Here is a 24,448-nt window from a genome sequence, read left to right on the forward strand (position 1 = left end):
ATATGTTTGTACTATTTTGCTTACTTCTAAATATATAAACTTTACACGGCGACTTCTGGTAAGTATCACTTACCAAATTAATACGGACAGTTATGTGACCAACACTGGGTAACGGTAAACACTGCTATTATTAATTATGTATTTAAAGATTTTATCTCAGTTAACACGCTTTTGATTCGGAAGTGTATTGTGTGGGTGAATAAATAAAAAGTGTATTCCTTTTTTAAATTTACCTGCTGGCTTGCTGCTGTTGACATTAGCGCGCTGCGCACACGCATACCAGTTTACAATATACTTACATAAAAGAGGATGCCGTACTTCTCTCGGCGAGTTAGTCCGACTTGGGAGTTCAATACGGCTCAACGCTTCCTTTCGCTTTAGATTGTATATTTACGTACTGTTAATTTAAAAAAAATATTTTTGTTACAAGTGAACGCTGTTTCTTCAAATATTTAATTGTTAGAATAAACTATTTACAAAATACTAGCTTGACTGGTGAGTGTTTCAAGTTTATTTGTGCTATTGTTTGCTTGATTATGTTCAAGGTGTTATCTTTTATATAAAATGGTAACCATTTGGTAATATATATTCTTCCATAATCCTTGAAAACCAATCAAGGTACGTGTTTACATGCACGACCCGGGCTCCTCTCTGGAAAGGTGAGGATGTAACCGGGACTAACGCCAGGAAGAACAAGATTTTTTCATAAACTGCCTGAAAAGTTCTAACCGTTGGGCTATATTAGTACCTACATAGTTTCTTCAAAATAGCTCTCCCGCATAATTATGACCGTTATGTCATTAGATTTCTTCACACTATTTACAGTTAATTGTCGCAGTGTGCAGTGTATGCATTTGTAATGACGTGCGCTGATCCATTGACTAACATAACAACGAATCGCCGATGACCGGTCTCGGGCTATTGTATACGCTTTCTAATTTACTGTGACCAATTTTCGCAACATTAATCGACGTAAACACAACATGTTAAATCGTTGATTTATTCCTGAGATGCGAAAATATTGTAGGTCATACAGCTTTCATGATAACAAACGTATACATATATATATTGTTTCCTTTATAACTTTAACCAAACTTAGGTATTGTTGGAAAATAAAATTTCGGTATTTTTGTGAAAAGTCTGATAAATAAATTTAGAAAAGTTTTCTAAGAAAATCAATTCTACTAAAGTTTCAATGATGATTGCTAATGTTACCACTGTACAAAGCCTGACGAAAGAGTTTCAGTAGTGTTAATTCTAATAATAATTGTATACGTCAGATACCATTATGGTTAGCATTAAAACCTAAAATACCGGATTTAAGTCAAAAAACTTAACCATTAGTTTAAATTCCGAAGTACACGTACCTAATACATCTCTTCTATGACTCAATGGAAGAGTGTAAGATACGTTACGATTTACCACTAATATTATTCCTACCTATTCTAGTTACTTTTCATATTTATAGTTTGTATTGTTTAGGACCAGTAACAAAGAGGCATGGTATGGTATTGGTTTAAAGTTCATCTTTTCTAAGCGGACACCATATATTACGAGTACCATAGTAACAGCTAAAGATGTTTTGTACAAGAACACGATACAACACAACTACTAGGTACAATCCGAATATAGTATTTGGGTATTTTTATTATTATTCCGTGTTAAATGGACATGAACTGTAGTTTATTTATATTCTAGCAACGTTATACGGGCGAGGGTCTTATGCAAACGTTACGTGCCTCAGCTCGTCCTCTGAACAGCCGAGCCTCGTCTACCGTAAAGAAAAGGAATAGAGGTTACATTTACATAAATTTGTCTTTATTGTTTTTCCACAAAATGTGCGACCTCGGATCGATTCTCAGAAGAAAGAACAACTTAAGTTCCTTGATTCAAAGCAAAAGTAAATATCTGTTAATGCTCATGTTAATACTTTTGTTTTATTCTTAATAATTTTCATATAGGTATGTATTTATAAAATAAGGATCCGGAATGAACGCGTTTATGTCTTTCGACCTGAGTAAAATAAACAAAAATTTTTTTTTAAAAGAGTTAGTCAAAGAAATCATCAGAAAACAATAATTTTGTTTTGTAAAAAATATAGGAAATTTGTATATTGAAAGTATTGACTTATCCCTTTGTATGGTGACCCACATCCAAACATCCGTTTTTTCCGGATAAATTTGTTGCATAAATGTGCCTACGTGTAAATTCCGATTGTGTTGGGGCAGCGAGATGTGTGCGAGCGAGCGAATTGAGTGCCGCTGGAAATCCCGTGTGTCGCAAAATGCAACACAATGCCGTGTCAACTCTCACGCGCATACCTACCTACTGCACATCGAATAATAACCTGCCTGCGTTGGTTGAGTATGAAAAAAAAAATACCCAAATAAATCTAAATATTTCTACGTATTAAAATAATTCTAGTACAAAATTTTGTGTATAAGTATTTTTAAAATTTTCAATACAATTTTAATTCAGGGTGTTACCTTAGGTCTTAGACCCATTTACAATAATTAAAAAGTATGTCTATGTACTTTGGTTTCCAGCCCAGTATATTGACATAGAGACTGGACTATTGTTTGTGTGAAGGCCATAAAAATATATCTGCCAATTAAACAGAACCAAAAAAATAAAAGCTATGGTGTATTTGTCGTCGCACATAAAACATGGGCTATTTTATTTAATAACGGATATTTTCTATAGTGGAAAACAATAGGTAGGAATGAAATTTTTGGCCGAAAAGTAATTTTTTAACCAAACGTTCTGAGAATTAAGAACTGATTCATATGACACAGATACGGTCCGTTGTTGTGTAATGATGAAACTGCAATGACGTATGTTTGACTTTCGCCAGTCAAAGTCTTGGCTTTGGAGCGAGGGAAATCCGTGGTTAATATTCTATAACGAATCTTCTATTTGTTTACAAGTAGGTATTTATAATGTATGAGCCTGACTCAACGTCCACGCGCAGAGTTGGTATTCCCCTTGACGTAGTAGGACTACAACTACATTAATCTGTGACGGGTTTGAAATACATTTTTACCGTTTTGAACGAGTATTACCTTTCAGTCTTCTACAAACTGTTGGCTCTGTCTACCGCGTAAGGGAAACGATATGATTATTGTGTGTCAAAATTCCACGTGCCCTTTGCATGAATCATGCTCGTTTTGGGGAAATTGATATAATTCCAATCTTTGATTTGTTTTCCTTAGGGGTTCACTTGATACTAGATTCGTGTAAATATACCACTGACGTCACTAGTAGCATTGAAGTGGCACGATCAATTGGGGGTTTCCAAGATGGCAGATGTCGAATCAGGGTCAACTGCGATATCTTGAATCAGCAGCTGGGAATTTGTAGTATAAATTTGTTTACATTTATTAATTTACTAGCTGTGCCTGCGACTTCGTCCGCGTGGAATAGTTGTTTTGGGCATCATTGAAGCCCTCAAGGATGCTCCTTCCACGATTTTTTTCACATTTTCTAATATTTCTTCGCTCCTAATAGTTTAATAGTTGCATCTAGACGTTATATAGCCTAAAGCCTTCCTCGATAAATGGTCTATTCAATACAAAAATAATCTTTCAAATGGAACCAGTAGTTCTTGAGATTAGCACATTAAAAAAAACAAACAAACTCTTCAGTTTTATAATATTAGTATAGATAAATCTAAGTGCCTATTTAAACTAAAAAAAATATTCTAATAGAATTATAACCAGAAATATGTACCTACAACTTACAAAAGAAAAAGAAATGAAAATAAAGTTGAAACGCCTGTGCAATACTATCTTGCCGTCGTCGGGTCTTCCCATACTCCCTTAGTGAAGTCGGAGTAGATTGGTCAGGGCTTTTGGCCCTCTTCAATGGCATCATCGCTGCCTACGACTGTAGGCAGGTTGATGGGGCGGCCGTGACGGCCTGGGTCTTCACGTCTTCATACACTGGGAGTTCCCATCAGCGGCGGCGTCGTCACTGGTTGACGACGTCAGCCGCAAGGCAGCGAGGCGAGGGATTCACCCGAAGGCCCGGAGGGAGCGGAGTGGAGCGGCACGATGCCGCGCAGGTGGCTGTGAGATGACGCGTCCGCCCTCTCGAATATCTAGGTTCTCCCACTTCAAGTCCCTGAGCATCGTCGAGTTCCTCACGTAGCGCGGGGCTCCAACGACTGCTCTGAGACTTTGGTTCTCTTGGGCTCTGAGTCTTCTCCTGTTGGTCTTAGAGCAGAATGCGTACCACGCCGGGGCCGCGTACGTGAGACGGGATCTGACGTACGTTTGGTAGATCCCGAGCTTCGTCCTCGGGGGAGGCTGGAAGAGGGAACTGCGTGAAGTCTCCCCCTGGCTGCCTTGGTCATGAAGCTTGCGCTCGCCTCCTGCCCCTTTTATATCCTGCCTCCGCTAGCCGCGTCGAGCGCGGCAACCGTTACGCAAAAATAATCCTTATAGCATGATTCAGTATTTACGCGCGATGGCTTGTTAGCGTATTTTATTTCATGTATAAGTTTGGTGTTTCTATACCGATTTCGATTATTCTTTTTTTATTGAATAGGTACTTATATTAATTTTTAAGAATTATGAATGAGTGTGAGTGTCATTGGTATTATAAACATCAGAGTAAAGAAATATAATCAGAAATCTCCGAACTGCTAAGCTATTAGGAATTACACGTGTTATTGTGAGTCAACCATAAAAGATAGACTTATGCTGTCTTGGGATATTTTTTTTATAATTTTATGTAGTATATTTCCGTTATACATGGTTTTGCTGTATCTTTAACCATTAAGGCTGCACACGCGACGGAAGCTTAAAAAATCAAGTAACTTCTCCCGTTTTCCCAACATTTCCTTTCACTGCTCTTCCCCTAGTGATTGTAGCGTAATAAAAAGTATACTATAACCTGCTCAGGAGTATGAAGAATAACTGTACCAAGTTTCGTTAAAATCCGTCAAGTAGTTTTTGTTTCTATAAAGAACATACAGACAGACAGACAGACAGACAGACAGACAAAAATTTTACTGATTGCATTTTTGGCATCAGTATCGATCACTTATCACCCCCTGATAGTTATTTTGAAAATATATTCCATGTACAGAATTGACCTCTCTACAGATTTATTATAAGTATAGATATAGATATCTATGTATATCTACATAAACAGGAAGACCCACGGATTATTATGTCTGTAAAATAATTTCATTTTCACACAATTGATTATTGCGTCACAAATAACAACAATTCATTTATTAATTAGGTTTTAGAAATAATAAAATATCTTTTTATAAATAGGTAAGTACAACAGGTATTCAAACGCGCACGAAACGTACTTTTGTTTTATTTCGGACATTTCGAATCATGTTACAACGATCCGTGGTCACCAAGCGACTGCGCGTTTAATACCTGTATTAATTATTTATAAATAATAAAAAAATCAATCAATACATATAATAAAAATAAAAATGTTGTCTGTACATTGAGTATATTTAAAAAAAAATATATTACGATTAAGAAAAAGTAACAGAGCATGAGTTTGTACACGCTAATCAATGGAACTACTAAACGGATTTGAATTAAACTTTTTTTGTTGTATGCTTATGCCTGGCCAACATATAGGAACAGCCGAGAATGTCGAACCACAACGGCTAAGCTAAACTTTAGGAAATATTGAAAAGACGAATTAACTAAAGTTTTTCAACCTGTGTGAAGTGATGAGCATTTCTGATGGCGCATAAAAATTGAAGATCTGTAACACCTGTAGTAGAACCATTACAGACCAGCTAAATCATCTGAATTATGGAAAAGAAGTCTTAACAAAAGTTGTTCAATCTGATGAGCATTATCTTTTGGCGTAAAAAAAATGGAAAATCTGGATCATGTGACGTGGAAGCCGAAGGGACCAGCTATTCTGTAATATGTAGGGAAATTTAAGTATAGATATTTAACACACGTTCAATCACTTCCACTATAACAAAGAACTGTCCTTTATTCTCTTTTGGTTAAATAAGTAAGACAGTTGAATTAATTACTTTCGATTCCATCTCCACTTTTTGCTTTGAATGTTTTTGGGTCAGTTGAGGTCAGTAATGTCCAGTTACTTATTCACGACTTGGCACAATCTGCTGCGGATAATCATCAATGATTGATAAATATACCTACTGCCTTCAAAAAGCAAATTCGTGTGATTTTAAATTTTATTATATAAAAGTATATGAAAAAATTAATCGATTAAAACTGAATTCACCATACAAAATAAGAACTATGTTTTTAATTTATTTCTTAAGCACATACTGTATACAACAGTATATTTAAATACCATTTTCGAAGCAAATTCTTTGGCATTTGTATAAAGTACATTTTTTATAATTTTCCGCGGAAAGGTCACCTAGGTATATTATAATAGTTTCCCACAAAACGATCGGTAATTTTAAATGTGTCACACGGTCGCACACCATGGTCATTGGTCATCATCACAATAGGCTTGTTGATCAAAATTCCATAAGTTCTCGTGATTCACTGAGTAGACAGGCAGCTAGCGGTCGATGCTCCGAGCTTTCAGACAGAGAAAGCGTCTCGGAGAAAAGTATTGAGGCGCTCAGAAATCTTTTATCTCGTAAAGCCTAAATCCGGAAATTACTGACAAACCTATTAATAAATTACTATACAAATACTTTGTTTACATAATTACAGACTTCTAAATTGGGTAAGTTACACCCGGGTAAACCAAATCACTGCTACTGCAACATTTCCAGGGGAAGACTCATAAATAATGTTTCTGGTTTGGGTGCTGATTATGATTAAACCGAAGTTTAAATATTTATTGTCAACTGTATGGGAATCACTTAAATGAGACTAGTTAGGCTATTAAGGTCATTGAATTTTCTCATAATACCACTTATATAACTTCGGCTTTTTTAACCCTAATAATGTTATTCAATCTGAAACACTTCCGCTAAAATCCCCTCTACTTATGTATATAAGTGTCCTTGTTGACAATTGCCTAACGATGTTGTAATTTTTCAATACAAGGTTATATATATAATTTTGCTTTATTGTCACAGGATCAATATGTTGAAGTTCGTGACAACATTTTTGATAATAGTATCGACAGTACATAGCCAATGTTTTTACAAAGATGATTCTTCAAAGAAGTTGGATCCAGACGCAAAGGTTTCTCTTTACCGCGGGCAGCTCGAGTTCACTCTGAACCTCTTCAATGCCATTAATAAAGCAGTGCCTGACGACAACATCTTCTTCTCACCATTCTCTGTATATCATTCTCTATTGTTAGCTTATTTTGCTACTGGAGGAAATACAGAGCAGTCACTCAAGAAGTCACTACAGATCGATGAAAAATTGGTAAGTTTTGTATGTTTTGTTAACTGAGTAGAAGTTATATCAGAGGTGCTACGCGTCTGTCTGGTCAGTTAGAATGTGCATTTGCAGCCCCCCATCGAAGCCCCAACCATCGACTCACTAAGTCGATGTAATTTTGATTAAATATAAAGCTATTTTGTAGAAATCAGACAAAAGGTTTATCTTGAACTAGAACAACAAATTTCAGATTAGTTTAAAATACCTATATATAACATAGTATACAATCGGATCAATTTCTTTCTTTATCACTGCAATTAACATATTGGTGGATTTCAGGATAAAATCAATTTGATGACGGCGTACAAAGTGGACAAGAGACTACGTCTCCTGAACAACAATAGCGACAGCTATGAGTTTACCAGCGCTAACAAGATGTTCGTGGACGAAGCCATGCCCGTGCGACAGTGCTTGCTCGACATGTTCGCGGAGGAGCTGCAGACCTTGGTGGGTAGCTTGACATTGTGACATCAACAGTACAGATATTTATTTATGAGAAAGTAACAGATGAACGTCAGATATCGAATCCGATACGTTCTGGGGAAAGATTAATTCAAGAGAACCTATACGGACGGTAAAGAGCATTGGTCGAACGGTTAGCGTGCCCCGCTAATATGCGCAAGTCCTAATCCTACCAAGGCCATTTACTAATTACTCTTTTCTGTATGTTTTTACGTGTATGTATGTACATTAGTTTGAGTGCTAACCAATGCTCTTATGGTGAGGAAAAACATGAACTAAATAGTAATCATGATGGTTCCCCTGCAAAGTTGAGGAGGTCAGATGGGGGTGCTTCGTGTAAAAATCTGACTCCACCCAATCCAGGATCATGGTCGTACAGACGCACCTCTGGCTCTTTGCCAGAAAGATGAGAATGTAACTGGAACTAACGCCAAGATGAAAGACCCCATACAGAAGAGTTTGCGTGAAACAAATTATGAAGGTGTTTTGGATGGAGTATGCCATGTATGCTGAGATGCTAGCAACTTGGCACGTGGAAAGATATAGGATGTACCTATTCTTCTGGGTAGGATGCCTTATTATGTGTGTGTGTGTGTGGAAAATGAGTAAAATAAGTGTACTATATCGTGGTAAATTAAACTTAAATAGATAAATTTTATTAGCAAATATATAAAACAAATAAGGTATTGAAATTCGTGTACAGAGAAATACAAGGTATGGCAGAAGAAACGTTTGTCACAGGTGTTATAGTAGGTACCTATATAGTCGTACTTTATGCTCTATGTGATTAGAATGTTAATTTACAATATCGAAAGAAAAAAGGATCTTATGGTACTTTTGTTAAATAACTTTAACCTTCATTATCTCAAAACTGGACCGAGATATTCTGGGGCAGCGCACTGTAAACCGGTTCGAAAGCCTTGTCACTTAATGTTCACCCACTTTATGTTGCTATCAAAATATATTCTGGTAAATCCTCCACATATTTCATAAATTAAGGAGTCCTACCTATTGATATTTCTTTAGTTTAGTTCTACTGAGTGTAGTCATTATATCTTGCAATCCATACTAATATTACTTACCCATATATCCACATTAATATTTTAAAGAGAAAACATTTGCATTTAGTAGAATAGAATTTTTTGGTTGGTTTGTAACGCATAAACTTCAAACTTCATCAATTTTGATGATATTTGGCGAAAACTCGTTCAGGATTGTTTGGACGTTTTCATAAACTACTTTTTTCTTTAAACTCTCAACATACACCAAAATGTATTTAAACAGTTTTTCTTGGCAGTAGAGTATAGGTATAATGAGTTTTATTTTTTTATGTTTAAGTTCACTTAATATAAAAAGGGTAATTTAAAAAGAAAGCATACACATTTTTTGCCTTTGAAGTTATTTTTTATTATAAATTTTTCTTTACAGAATTTCCACGAACACCCAGATGTGTCTCGTCAATTCATCAATGATTGGGTAGCTCGCGTGACGAAGAATAATATAAAGGATTTGTTGCCTGAAGACGGCATTACGGAGGCGACCAAGCTAGTGCTGGCTAACGCGGCTTACTTCAAGGGTGTCTGGGCATCGAAGTTTCCTGCCGAGAGGACCAGAAAGGAAGCCTTCTTTGTGTCTGAAACGCGGCAGACGCTCGTGCCTTTCATGAAGCAGAAGGGCACTTTCCACTATTGTGAGTAGTCCCTTTTATGACTAAGATTTACATACATACATAAAATCACGCATTTTTCTCGGAGGGTTAGGAAGAGACTACTATTTTCCACTTGCCACGATACATACTTCATTTGCTTCTCTTCATGCCAGCTCGGCGGTTTCGGGTACTCTTGACCTGACCTTTTGCCGAGACGTCCTTAATTTGATCAAGATATGATCGTCTAGGCCTTCCCACTCCGCCCTTTTCCTCCACGCTCTCCTTGTATATTTGCTTAGTCAACCTGCTTTAACCTCTCCACATGACCAAACCATCTTAACATACCCTTTTCTATTCCTGTTACTACATCTTCTTTCACATCACAACATTTATTATCACGCTGTTACTTATTCGGTCAATCAATCGATGAATGCAATTCGTAACAAAAGAACAATTTAAATAGTTTTTATTTTTTCTAATTAGGCTTTGTACATACGAGTAGTAGTGTAGGTAATAACCCTATTTTAATGTACTTAGGTACCTGCTTATTTTGATCGCTTTATTATATTATTAAGCTCTATTACATAAGTCTATATCACTTGCGGGGTAAACAGAGCCAATAGCCTTGAAAAGACTGATAGGCCACGTTCAGATTTCTGGCAAGATGATAGAATTGAGATTAAAATAGTGACAGGTTGGTAGCCCATCGCCTAAAAGAGGAATGCCAAGTTTATAAGCCTTTCCCTTAGTCGCTCTCAAATGACATCCAAGGGAAAGAGAAGGAGTTTTATTGCTGCCGGGAACCACATGGCACACAATAATATATATTTTTCGACTACTACAAAACTACCAATTTATTTATGTTATAGTATCGTATTTACGTATAGATTATATAGATTAGTATTGGAAGTAAAAATTTGAACTCTACTCTCGACATAAAATACAAAAAATTAAAGAATGTTATTTAAGAATAACATTTATGTAAATTTATTTTCAGCGGTGAACGATGAACTCGGCGCGCAAATATTGGAGCTCCCATACAAGGGCAATGACATCAGCATGTACATTTTGCTGCCACCTTATTCTATGAAGGAAGGTTAGAAATTTCCGTTACAAATACTTTCATATAATAAAGACTGGTTGATATATTTTTTACAAATAATAACGTGTAACAGATGAAGAGCGTCGGTGATCGGCCTGGTAACGTATCCGGTCAAAATGCCTGTTTAAATCCCACCTTCGCCATGAACCAATGACTATTTTTGAAGTGATGTACATTAGATTGAATGCTAACCGATGCCCTTATGGTGAGGAAAAATATCGTGAGGAGACTTGCACATTCAGGCAACTGAAATTGTAACCATGATCGAAAATAATAATACGAGTTACCTACGTTCCACTGCAAAGGTTGCTGAGATCAGAAGGGAGTCACTTCGTGTAAAAACCTAACTATGATCTAATAAACCAAAATATTTTCAGGAGTAACGAATATCATTGCCAATCTTACCCCAGAAAGACTTTCAGCAGTCGTGGAAGAGGGCTACATGGGCCGTGAGGTGATAGTGGAAATCCCCAAGTTCACAATTGAAAGAAAATTGCCGCTCAGAGAGGTACGCACAGGTTTTCACCATAGTAAGTAAGAGTTAGGTAAGTTTGCCATTTATCAGTCTACTAGAGGCCGCCCGCGACTTTGTCCGCATGGAAACCCTATCAATCCCGCGGGAACTCTGGGATAAAAAGTAGCCTATGTGTTATTCTGGGTCTTCAGCTACCTACATACCAAATTTCATGGTAATCGGTTCAGTAGTTTTTGCGTGAAAGAGTAACAAACATCCATACAAACTTTCGCCTTTATAATAGTAACTAGAGGCCGCCCGCGACTTCGTCCGCATGGAAACCCTATCAATCCCGCGGGAACTCTGGGATAAAAAGTAGCCTATGTGTTATTCTGGGTCTTCAGCTACCTACATACCAAATTTCATGGTAATCGGTTCAGTAGTTTTTGCGTGAAAGAGTAACAAACATCCATACATCCATACAAACTTTCGCCTTTATAATAGTAGTAGGATAGTCAGTCTATAAATTTTCAAAAGCTTCTTTTTGTTAACTGGGTTTAGCTATGTTTGATGTGAATTGGTTTAGCAGTGTGGAAATTGAGAATTAGGGTGAGCGGCCCAAAAATGTCAAAGATTTAGGTTTTTAAGAATGTGAGATATTTTGCAATTGGTGTTGCAGAACAAATTATTCTTATTAGTTAAAATTTCACACTCGCACTCGACACTCGCGATACCTATTCTAGAATTTTTTGGTCATTTCAGGTTTTGGAAAATCTTGGAGTCGGTGACCTGTTCAATGCAACTGCTGACTTCAGCACTCTGACGGAATCTCACGGTGTTATGTTCGACGATGCGGTGCACCAAGCTAAAATACAATTAGATGAAGAAGGTAAATAAGGATATAAACCTACATTTTAATATGACTTAATCTTGATAAAATTCTTGTTACTTAATGCAGTCAAGGTAAGGCTTTTTCAAAATCTGACATTAGCTGATGTCGGATTATTCATCTTTGCCAAAATTTGCCATGGCCATTTACAGATTTGTACATGAAGTAATTTGTATTACATAAATCACAAAATATGTAAATATAATTTTGGCATAATTTAACCGCTGCTCCGCTCGAGTTTCTCTGAAATTGCGTTTTTCCTGTTCCAGTGGGAATTCTTAGATAAAAAATATCCTATATAAGATCTCAAATAATTAACTTTAATCATATTATAAATCATAAACATCGATACAGCAGTGGTTTACCTATAAAGGCGTACCAGACTAGAAACAAGTACTTCTGCATTTTAAAATATTAGTATGGCTTTATTAATTTCTATAATTTTTCATGTCATAAAATATATAGGATAAATTATAACCCCTATATAAAAGCTTCGAAATATTCTAAAAATTTAACATTTTTTTCATAATCTCCAGGTACAGTCGCAGCCGCTGCCACAGCCATCTTTGGGTTCCGATCGTCGCGCCCTCTAGAGCCAAGTCGTTTCGTGGCAAATTTCCCTTTCGTATACCTGGTCTACGAGCGACCCACCAACTCCGTACTCTTCATGGGCGTCTACAGAGACCCCAAGAAGTAAACACAACTTGATCCATCTTCCGTGTTAAAGTATTATTTTTATTACTTGTTTTATCAAAGTAAAAGTATAATGCGGATTCTTATTACTTTTTTGGTAAAATTGATATTTCTCTTATTTAATTTCCTAAGTTTTTATCGAGCAAGTATCCAGTAAATTTTGTGTGTGGCGACCCACCGTTGTTATACGTAACAATATTAACTTAAATATCATTTGGGATCGTTAAAATGACGACCATTTCATACTTATGGGGAAATAAAGTAAAACATTTTTCCCACACCAATGCTAATAAATTAACTTTTTCTTCACCTTTTCTACATTAAAATAGTTTTAGATTAAACGTAGGTATTTAAGTTTTATCTGTATTACTTTTAAGACCTAGTTTAGCACTATTTATTATATTTTTTTACTTGTATTATCTGTTATATGTATAAGATATTGTGTGTTGTTAACTTTAAAAGTGGCGTGTAATGACAAAACTATCGTCACAATAATGATCTCGGTCGGTTGTAGAATGAATTTTCTAGAATTGACTTACGATTTACACAATTAAAAATTAATGCAAAAAGGTGATTAGACCAGATTTTTGTCTTTTATAATAAAACCTGACGGAACTTTACAAATTTGTTTTTTTAAATACATAATTGAAATAAATACCTGACACCGTATATACCTATTTCTACACTGATTAAAATGACTCCCATAGGATGATTAATCCAAAATACCTCAATGATCCTGAATTAATATGGAGTCATGTGTGTCTAATATGGGAAAACATAACACCCTACTCAAATCATGTAGACGAATACGACTACATTACAAGGGTACTAGAGAACAATATTAAAAACTGCACCCAAGTGGATTTATTTTCGTACGGTAAATTTACAAATTTAACCGCGCAATCAACCTAACTACAGCAAAAAGTTTTGTCAATTATCTACCGTACCTATGTCTTGTCTACGGTTTTTTAAACATACTAGTTGAGCCCTCAACTCCGTTTGCGTATTATTGGAAATACAAAGGTTAAGGTTATTAAAACTCAAATTTCGGTACATATTACAGATAAGCTGGTCCCTTTGGCTTCTACATCACATGATCCAGATCAGCATTTTGCCAGTTTAAACAACTTTTGTCAAGACTTCTTTTCCATAATTCGGATGATTAGCTGGTCTGTAATGGTCCTGCATCAGGTGTTCCAGATCTTCGATTTTTATACGCTAACAGAAAATGCTAATCAGGTTGAACAACTTTTGTTAAGACGTCTTTTCTATCATTCGGTGGATTTAAGACTGTGGCCGACGCGAATTTAAGTTTCCTTTAAAAAGTTAGAATTCTTCTCTTTCAGTGAACTCACAAACAACTTATAACACGTCTCTTTTTGCCACCGGAGCTCAACCCCCTGATAATCTAAGAACACTCTCGATTAAATCATCAATAGTATCTATCGGTGCGCTTTTACTTAAGTATATAATTTTTTATGTATTTATTTACGCTAATAATACAACGGAATTAGTACTCCTCTTATTAAAAAGTAAATTGAAATCGCTTATTCCATTCGTGACCTATGATGTCACAGATATAAAGACTTCAAACTTATTACACCCCCATTATGCGTCGAGGGTTAATTAGCCCTTACTAATAAAAAGAAAAATTAAAACTCTTTATAATATTAGTATACAAATGAAAGATTACATCATCACCAATGCGTACAGATGGAAAATTTGCATTACAGCTCTTCGTTATCTTTGCCACAAAAATTATATATCTACGTAGTGAGGTGAATAGAAATTTAAATTAATGGCTTCCTTTTTTGTATCAATATCTATAAATATTTAGAATCTGAATATTTTAACACCATTAGAAAGCATCCTACAAATCCTGCCGGTTATAGATAAGATAGTCGGTATGTTAACAGTATCAAGTTTTAATTAATTTTGTTGCGCCAATGCCACTTTTGATTTGATACTGTTAATGGTGTCACGATTTATTTAATACCATTATGTTTTGTTGAAAGAGGTCATACATTATAATTTTAGCTGTTAAAATCGATGTTCAAATTGTAACTGGAATATCTGTTCGTCATAATGTTATTTTTTACAAGGGTCTGAAATTTGATTTCATTTCAAAATTTACTGTTTAAGTATAATAGCATAGATCACTAAAAGCCGATTAACCGCTAGGGCTGTTTCCATTACAATTCGATAACCTATATATAATTTCGTTTATTACTTTTAGAAAACACTACTCAATAATAAGTATGTAGTTCTATTTGATATTAAGTAACTACTTCATATAAACAAACCCAGCTTCTCTAGCCTTTCATTACCTTACAGGGTTACCAGGAATTCTATAGAATTATGGCCCATTGATGCCCCTCAATGACACAACCCACAACGTGACTGCACCGCTCGACGTTCGATTCAAAACGAACGATTGCTTGATTTTCACTAGTAATCTGCAATTTCCTATGCGCTAATGATGTTCAAATACTTCGTGTTTATTTTATTACTAGCGCGTACCTGTGACTTTGCCCGCGTCAATTTAGTAACGTTTATCTCTAGACTAGGGTAGGCTACTAATAAGTTATAAAGTCGCAAGTTTTTCAAAATTCCTCTATTATTTTTTATATATTATATTTATAGATGTGTAGGTGACCTAATGCATCAATTAACAACATAGGTGGTCTCACCTTTTCTCTTGATCTGTCCAATATTTGTCATTTTTCTATACCTATAGATATAATAAAACAGAAAAAATATTTTGTCTGTACCTTTAGTATTTTTGACTGAAATGGATAGAGGGACACTTAGAATGAATAATAGAAAGCAAAAATATATTTTTTTAATTTCTTGTCTGTCTGTCTGTATGTATGATCACGCTTATCTCCGAAAGTACTGAATCGATTTACTGCAAACTTTCACTAATTGCTGGTTTAAATCAGAAAAAATTTAAAGTTTGCTTCAACAAAATCGGTTCACTAAAAAAAAGTTATCGTCATTTGAATGAAGGCATGATTTTGCCTGCAAATAAGTTTACGCGGAAAAATTCGAAATTCACGCGGACAAAGTCGCGGGCGACAGCTAGTCGTTAATAAGTTACAAAGTCAATCCATTCTCATATAATCTGATGGACGACTTTGCTTTATTTAATTACCTGACTTTTGGGGTTAACTCCACTGTAGCTATATGACCGTGGTAATGAACTAATGATTTTAATATAATTACTATCAATCATATCTGCCATGGACAGATCGCCTACTTTCTAAACATACGTTTATCGCCTGTTAAATAAAATATTTCATGATCTACGGTGTAGTATGAACTATACTAAAGTGATAACTGGAAAATCGCCTCTAATTTATGATGATTGACGGCCCATCAGCGGAGAAAGTTCGAGTGCTTCACAATATTCACATGTCTGTTTACATTAACCATACTACGAGTGTACGTTAGTTTTCTTTTGATAGGTACTAAAGCTGATTCAATTCTCTTATTCGCTTTATTTCTTATTTTTGTAAGCTTTCGCAGAACACTTGGCTATAAATACACACATATTTCTAGGATTCATGGGTAATTCAATCATTTATCTAGGTTTCCTACCGCTACATTGAGTGTTCTCTTACAAACTGTACATTTATTCATTATACCAAAAACCGAAATAAATATTTAATCTTAGTACTATTTAATATAAAAATTTATACATGATGTAAAAGGTTTATTACTTTGTGGATTTATCTGTTTTTGCAAATTACTTAAGGTAGCATTAATGTAAATAAATAGTGAAAAGAGTATAAGTCATTTGAATGTTTGGTTGTAACCGGTATGTGCATGATAGAATCGGTGCATCAACGGGGCCGCGTACAATGCACAAAACAATGAAGATCATATCAGCATATGAATAAAGTAATGGAAGTATAAAATGAAGATTCTTATGTTTGATTCCCGAAAGTGATCATTTACAAAAATGCACGTTAAAACAGACACAGGAAATAAAATTATTGCCTGTGTCTTTGTGGTAGGTTGTAAATCGTAGCTGGTTAACCTTCTGTCTCCCCAAACCCTAACCCTTTAATTCTAATGGATGTTCGTTTAGTCCAAATTTCTCTTTCATTTATCAGTATTCTTAATCGCATTTTCAGCTTCGTTAGAATGCAAAGACATATATGTATGAGTTTTTATCACACACACAACTTTTAGATTGGGTGTAGAGCTTAAGAAGTTGAGAATTTTGGAAAGAGTTACAATAAATAAACAATATACATAAATAAATAGGTGGAGCGATTACCGAAATTAGTAAGAAGGATTGTAACCATTAAATACCCTAGCGATTTAAAAGAAACCTACCTATATATCTACGATTTGAAACTAAAACGACTTGGGGATAATCCTGATGGACTCGGGGTGCTGCTAGAATGTACGTAAGAATACACAGCACTTCTTCAATGAAGTCTATATTGTATAACCTAAGACTGCTGCGCAACTACCGAACTGTTGGAAACAATGCTTTTATGTGATGAAATAGTTTTAGGGTTCCTTCAAAAACTACTTCAAAAGATTCAAAAAGATCGGACCCTATAAAAACCATTCGTTGCTCGGAAAATGCTGAACCTTTAATATACAATATATATTTATATTTGCAATATATAAGGGACATAGTTACTGTTAGTTCATCAAAGGGACATAAATATGGTTGTGTTGAGGTTGTAAAATATGTCATAATAAGGAACTTTAGATCAGAGAAAGTAATTTCAAAGAACGATTTCAGTTTGATGCTATAAAATTTTATGCACTGGAAGATTACCTACTCTTTAGAACCAATAAAAATTTTATGATATTATTACAATCATTACTTTAAGTAGCTATAGACACCAACTAAAATGTCAATTGACTATTTTTATTCTTTAATTAAATAAACAACTACCCAGTAAAATTTACTTCATGACTACAGAAAGCAGTTACTTTGTAGTCTTTACCTAAGAAGAAGACAATCTTTGTCGACCTTTTTGCATATACTCTGAATAGGAAACTAATGAATATATAGGTATAAATAGGTATTCCTGTAAAGGAAAAATTAATAAAACAGGCGCAGTATTATAAAAACATTTTATTAGCAAACTAATGTAGGAAAGTAAAAATATAAGAAATTCAATACAAAACTGTAAATTGTGTAAAAAATAAGGTAGCTATGTTTATTAAGTACAGTTTACGTCAGATCTTTTCTTGTGATATGGATATGATAATACCAAATCTGTTTGATAAAAATATTTCATTTATTTTGATTAAAGAGAAAATATGATTACTGATATGTAAACGTAATACCTTTATAGTAATCATATTTTTATATTCAGGGTGTTCGCTTCAAATGATATGGGTTTTGTTTTCATATTTTCATTATTAGCTTCTTATATTTAATAAAGGAATTAGAAACTACATAGTTCAGCTACGTTTGGAAGACCTCAGTAATGGGATCAGTGTCAGTGACAAATGTAGGCTTTGCATCACCTGGCGACAAGACACTGTTAGCACAGATATACAGATAGGCAAAATCACAGCTCCGGTTAATCAAAATACAATAATGTTTTTGTTTCTCATTTTCATCTTAACCATAATTCTATAATAAATAATGAAAGTATTGTACAGGACGGATTTTATTTAAGGACGATGTAAACGATGCCGAAGCTTATTAAAATGAAACTGTCGCAGTTATGAATTACGTTTATTTTTGTATACCTAAAGATTTGTAAATCCAATGACAATATTTACAATATTTTTGATCGGTCGATGGTAGGTTTAATAGGTCTTTCGCTTGGCGTCTGTCCACATCCTACTTAAATATACGCTCAAAAACTAAATTAAATTACTCATGCATGCATGAACTACTTATAATCATAATAAATCTTATAATCAAGAAATATTATTATCTATAAAATCTAATTTATCAACTCAGGAACAAATGCAATAAAATCGATCAATATCAATATAACATTTTCGACATAATGTATCCAACGATTTCAATATATTACAAGAATATATTATTTATCAACCATGTATGCTCGTGCATAACCTAAAAAGTACCTACATACGTATCTATTATATTTTACTTAAAGTAAATTGGTAAATCTCTCAAAAGTTTCATAAAATATAAGTACTTATCAATACTATAAATTCGCTATCATTTCAAAAATACCATCTAATGAGATACAAGTGGTGGAGTACTAAACTTCGCAAAGTAGTTTTTACATACATTCTTTATTTACAAGTAATGAGTATTGATAAAGGAGTTCCTCCTCGCTATCCAGCTACTGAATCAAAAATACCTTCGGCGAAATTAAGTGTAATTATGTAAGTAACACATTGTATTGAAATTATTATAAATTTTCTTGACACACGCCATTCATTTTTGAAATAACACTTCATTTAGTAGAAGTAATATTACATACTCAGACTAAAATTGATCTGAGATTACTTGAAAATATGAAAGCAGATAATATCAGACATAAGTATTGATTTCGATTAGACAAGTTTAATCGAGAAAAAAAGATAATTTAGCTATATTTAATACCTTAGTTTTTACGAGCATTTTACGGCAGTGTGGGATTATTACAATAACTTAATCTGATATTAATGCACTTATTGGCAAGACATGTTCAAACTAGATGTCATATACATATTCACTTCCTCAAAAAGGTCTTAAGAAACATAGGTTTCATGAACAATATATAATATAAAAATTAATGTTTGCATTGTACTTATATAATATATTAGCCAAGCAAATTAAGTCATGCTGCAGTAGAATTATTGGGTTCAGTTTGTAGGAATGTGTTTTAGATAGGTATTAATGTGTGTCGTTACTGAAAGGCACTCCGAAATGGTCTTAGCTTAAATATAAATACATTACATAATAATACGGTTTTGACAGATCCAGATTATCACAGAATTTGTTAGTTCACAAAAATCTTTTGATCCGGAAAGTTGTTTTTGAGTAATGAGTATTATTATAAATAGATACAAATACTGATTGATTGATGAACAATAATGTTTATAATTGTTGAAAAATAATTGTTTTAAATAATTAGTGGCTTTTATAACACAATTGGCTAAAACATTGGCCTTAGAAAATTTTAGATCAGATATATAATAAGGTCGTGTCGAAATGACATTGCAGGGGTACGCTAGAACATGAGGTGACGTGCAAAGGTCAAATTCTCAACCATTATTAGTAATCTCAGCTGTCTGAAATATTCTGATTGAACAATTACAGGTTTTAATTTTATCAAATATTTTCCGAAATGAATTAAATATTTAGAATACCGAACTGGTTCATCATATACCTTGAATTAAAACCCCCTAAATTTAAATGTATGTCTCATTCGTTCCATTACTTAAGTTCATAAAATCCGATTTTTTTATAATTATTCACTTAATATACTTTCAAGCGTGCATATAATCACGTCATATCCCTTGCGGGGAAGACAGAGCAAACAGTCTTGAAAAGACTGATAGGCCACGTACAGCTATTTGGCTTTAAGATAGAATTGAGATTCAAATAGTGACAGGTTGCTTGCCGATCGCCTAAAAGAGGAATCCCAAGTTTATAAGCCTACCCCTTAGTCGCCTTTTACGACATCCATGGGAACGAAATGGAGTGGTCCTATTCTTTTTCTATTGGTACCGGGAATCACACGGCACTTTGTACGTCGCAGTAATACTAATTAAACAGTACGCCATCACGCTTTTATACTCGGGCATTAATTGTTCAATGTAACTTTTAATTATGTTAATGAATTTATGAATCTGAGATTATTTATGAAGTTCGACGTGGGTAGATACGTGGCGTAAAAAGCGTTTTAAAGTGTAAACTTTACTAAATATATATTGCTGCAGCTTTTTTGGTTCCAGCGGCAAAGTGACTCGTGCGCAAGTTGCTGTGTCACGCTCACGCCACGACAAAATACTCATTAAAAACACCCGATTTCCTGTTATGGAGGTCGGACCAAATCAAATTCATTTTACTATTTTTATACGAAATAATCTGCTGTGTAATCTATTAATGAACAAGCTTCATACATAGTTACTTAGTTGGCTGCTGTCGTATAGCGATTTAGGAATTTGATGGCGGTAATAAATAACTATTACATTCTGTGTATGCTAGTGAAAGCTTTTAATCTTTTGACCATATTGATTTAATGTTCTTTGCCCTGTTACAATCTGAAAACGTAAATGGGCTGTAGTTACATGTTTGCGTATTTTAAGACAACCCTTGTTTCCCTTAATGATACCGCTTTCTTGTTTCTGATATAAATCGTTATGAGGCTAGGAGGTTTTGGATAATGACTACCTCTGTTACTGTTCATAAACAATGTGAGGCGAGGCTTTATGTTGTATCTAAGTGCAGAATATAACAAAGAAAGGCCAATTTGTTAGACGAGAAAGGGAGCACAATTTTAAAGACCATGATTGGAGCACCTCTTGTTTTTCTAATTTATAGCAATCTGGGGCAATCAGGCCTCTCCCAACACGACGCGAAAGATATAATATTGGGAATGAGAAACCGTTCACTGCCCTGTCTAATAAGGATGTCCAAATTAATATCAATTACTAGTCGTATGTGTACTATCGAAAGAGGAAAATAATACTAGTGCTTTCTACTACACCCTTATGAAGATTTTAGAGAGCAAAACATGAGATTTTATAACGTTCTTTGCCAGAGAAATATATTTCGTCCTCTATAGAAAACGATAATAGTAGATAGGTACGTCATTCATGAAATCATTATAAGGAAAAAATAGCAAAGCGGGCAGAACAGATCCAATATACAGATGCGATAGTCGAGCGGTGAAAGATGGTAGATATAGAATGTTCTTTCTTTTACGCTGCTTTTTTTATTTTTTAGAAAGTTTTGTCGGTCGCGCTGCGGGAGAAATTATGGCGGCGGCTGTAATCCGGCCTGGCAGTGTTCATCATGTTGCCGGAATTTATCTGATAGCTTATTTGTTTCGCTATTGACAAAAATATGATTTATTATGCTAAATATACAACATTTTTTGCCCTCCAATAACTTTAAATCAACTTCATGTAGAAGTTCAGGAATAAATCTTGTTTTTAAAATATATGGAAATACGTGACTTCAGCGTAAATTAATATTAAATGACTAATAAATATGGAATGTAGACTTTAACATAATCTCGATATTAAAACTATTTATTCTTAGCTAAAGCTAAAAAGTATTCGGTAACGGGCGGATTTTACACACAAATTAACAATTATGATAAACGGCCATGAACCTTTAAATTCTCTTTTAAACTGTCTTAATTTTCTAAACTACTACATTAATTAGCACCTTACCAAATTCATCTGTGATATTTCAGCCTTTAGGTATTCGATTATAAAAATACGTTTGTTTATCACCGTGACAAAGTTCAATTGACTATCAATGTGAATGACCGAGAGTGAGACTGTGGCGGGTGCGGTTACCTCTGCTTGCTGGGCTTGACGGCGCCGTTGGCGGCGGCGCTCTTCTGCGCTATGTGCGTCTGGTAATGTTTCGCGAGATGGGCTTTCTGCCTGAAACTTTTGCCACATAGAGAACACGAAAACGGTTTTTCTCCCGTATGTGTCCTTACGTGTACGTTCACTGAGTACTTATCTTTAAATCCTTTCGAACAAATTTGACAGTAATGGAGAGATCTTTCTTTTCTGACGCCATTCGATGTAGATGTAGCGGCTTGTATAGCCGTGCCGGATTGTGACTGCGCCGCTGGTGATGGGTTTTTGTTCTGTGGTCTTCTATGCTTTTTGTTCCCTGGTTTGGTACTCGTTATAGTTGGCGAAGCAGTCACTATTTGCAAGTGCGGGTTTAGTTGTACTTCACTGGCGGGAATGGTCACTAATTCCCCATGATGTATATTATACACATTTCTAGTGGGATCTATAGGCTCTACTGTATAAAAAGGCTGCATTGATTCACCAAGTTCTGTGGCTATTCGTTTCAATTTTTCATAATCCTCTGGATAATTATTATCCAGCGTCGACAGTAAAATATCATCAACACTTTGAGTGGACGTCGGGTTTTCTCCGTTTGTGATAACCGTTGTATTCGGATTTTCAAAAAGAATAGAAATGTTCAAATTTCCACTCGGCATTGCCATCATACGTACTTCTGCATCATTCGATTTGTTATCCTGATACATAGAAGGTATATCTGATTTGTTATTGTTGTTTATAATTACCCTTTTTAATTCGGTATTACCTTCAAGTTTAATAGTATTTTTCTGTAATGCGCTGTACCTGATAAATGTTTTTCCTTGCAGCGCACTTCTTAACAATGATTCAGTTGATTCCGTATTTTGATTTGTTAATTTCCAATCATTGTTGTTATTGAATTCACCTTGCGTCTCTAAAATAGCCGTATTACCTACAATAGGACTTAAACTTTCCTCTTTTTTATCATTGGACTGGAATTCGTTGTCTTCATATGTATAAGGTTCAACTTTAACCAAACTACTCGAACTCATTTCAGCAGTTTGACTTTCTGAATCACCATCTTCATATGTAAAATCACTTACTTTTGGGAGATCAGGATTAAAGTCATTTGAAAATCCATTCATGTTTAAAATTGATTCAAGATCCAGAGATGATGGTTGTTCCATATCTGCTGGACTTGACATAGAAGCCTCTTCGTATTGAGTATTATAACGATTAGTACTTGTTTCATGGATGTCCTGATTGAGGACCGTGAGCGTGTAGATTTGACCGTCCGTGTTACTAATTAATTTGTTTGAAATAGCGGTATCGGTACAAGGGTGAGTCCCATTGATTTCGCTATCTTGATTCCAATAAAACTTGTTGAGATCTTCTAGCATAGTGGTATCTAACCGATCACGGTCTCGGTCTACATTCCAAATAGAGTCAAAACTCTGTAAAGTAGTGGAAGTGGTGGCCATCGCCATACTGTTGGCTGCGGCCGGCGGCGTTGTGCTGACGCTCAATAAACTGTTGTTATTCTGTTCCTTGGGCTCTTCTGAGAGCAACGGGTTCGATCTCGAATCAGGCGATTCCATGAACACATTCACAGATCGCATCTGCTGCTTATATTGAGCATCAGTAACCTCATTTGACGTCACAAAATCAAAGAAATCTGATTTTGACAGTTCTGGGGCAGTGGCCGTCATGACTACCGTTTCAATTATTCGACCGAGGACGTCTACTCGGCTCTCTTGTCTTGCTACATTAAGCAAACTCTTATAGTGGTCGTTCGACTTGTCTTTGTACTACAATAAATATATCTAAGTTTAAATAAGTGAAATATAACCCGGTATGACTTGTACTTAATTGGCAGTCGCTAGAGCGTCGGTAACTGAGAGTTGGGTGTGGGTGCAGGCGCGGGCTGGGGCTACGCGGTCGCACCCAACGTGCTCGAGTCAATCGGCGGACCAATGGAGTGTGCGAACTTGATCCGTACGTTCCTTTTTCCCATTATTCACCCCAACCCTATACACAGCTAGTCAAGAACTCAGTTGGCTGGGCTCTCGAATGTAGAAGCGATGAACTTGCTGATGTGAGCCATGGTTCCGAGGCGACGTCTAGATTTTTGAATCTGAAAAAAGAGAAATAGCATGGTCAAAAAAGAATGTCGAAATTAAATGCTCAAAATTGCTGAAAAAAGGTATAACTAAAATAATATTGGTTTGATTTATACGAAAACATTACACTACTCCACTTTGGAACTAATTTAATTTCTGACACAATTTTTGCTCTTAATATATGTTATAAACTTTAAACGTTCATCCTTGTTTTCAACTACTATCATGAGTATTAACAATATCACATTAAA

General features: G+C 35.0%; 2 protein-coding genes across 2 annotated transcripts; one reads left to right on the plus strand and one right to left on the minus strand.

Moving 5' to 3' along the window:
• The first annotated feature begins 320 nt into the window (after positions 1-320).
• LOC106138738 (serine protease inhibitor 88Ea) lies at positions 321-13,225 on the plus strand. The gene is made up of 8 exons (XM_013340003.2): positions 321-495; positions 7,055-7,352; positions 7,647-7,814; positions 9,258-9,519; positions 10,475-10,573; positions 10,957-11,087; positions 11,796-11,922; positions 12,459-13,225. The coding sequence occupies exons 2-8, from the start codon at positions 7,062-7,064 to the stop codon at positions 12,617-12,619; spliced, it is 1,239 nt and encodes a 412-aa protein (XP_013195457.2). The 5' UTR covers positions 321-495; positions 7,055-7,061; the 3' UTR covers positions 12,620-13,225.
• Positions 13,226-21,850: 8,625 nt separating this feature from the next.
• On the minus strand, positions 21,851-24,184 carry LOC106138675 (uncharacterized). The gene has a single exon (XM_013339890.2). It carries the CDS (start codon positions 23,784-23,786, stop codon positions 22,086-22,088), a length of 1,701 nt encoding a protein of 566 aa, XP_013195344.1. The 5' UTR covers positions 23,787-24,184; the 3' UTR covers positions 21,851-22,085.
• Positions 24,185-24,448: the final 264 nt, after the last annotated feature.

The sequence above is a fragment of the Amyelois transitella genome, chromosome 4 (assembly GCF_032362555.1).
Source record: "Amyelois transitella isolate CPQ chromosome 4, ilAmyTran1.1, whole genome shotgun sequence".
In the NCBI taxonomy this organism is placed as follows: Eukaryota; Metazoa; Arthropoda; class Insecta; order Lepidoptera; family Pyralidae; genus Amyelois; species Amyelois transitella.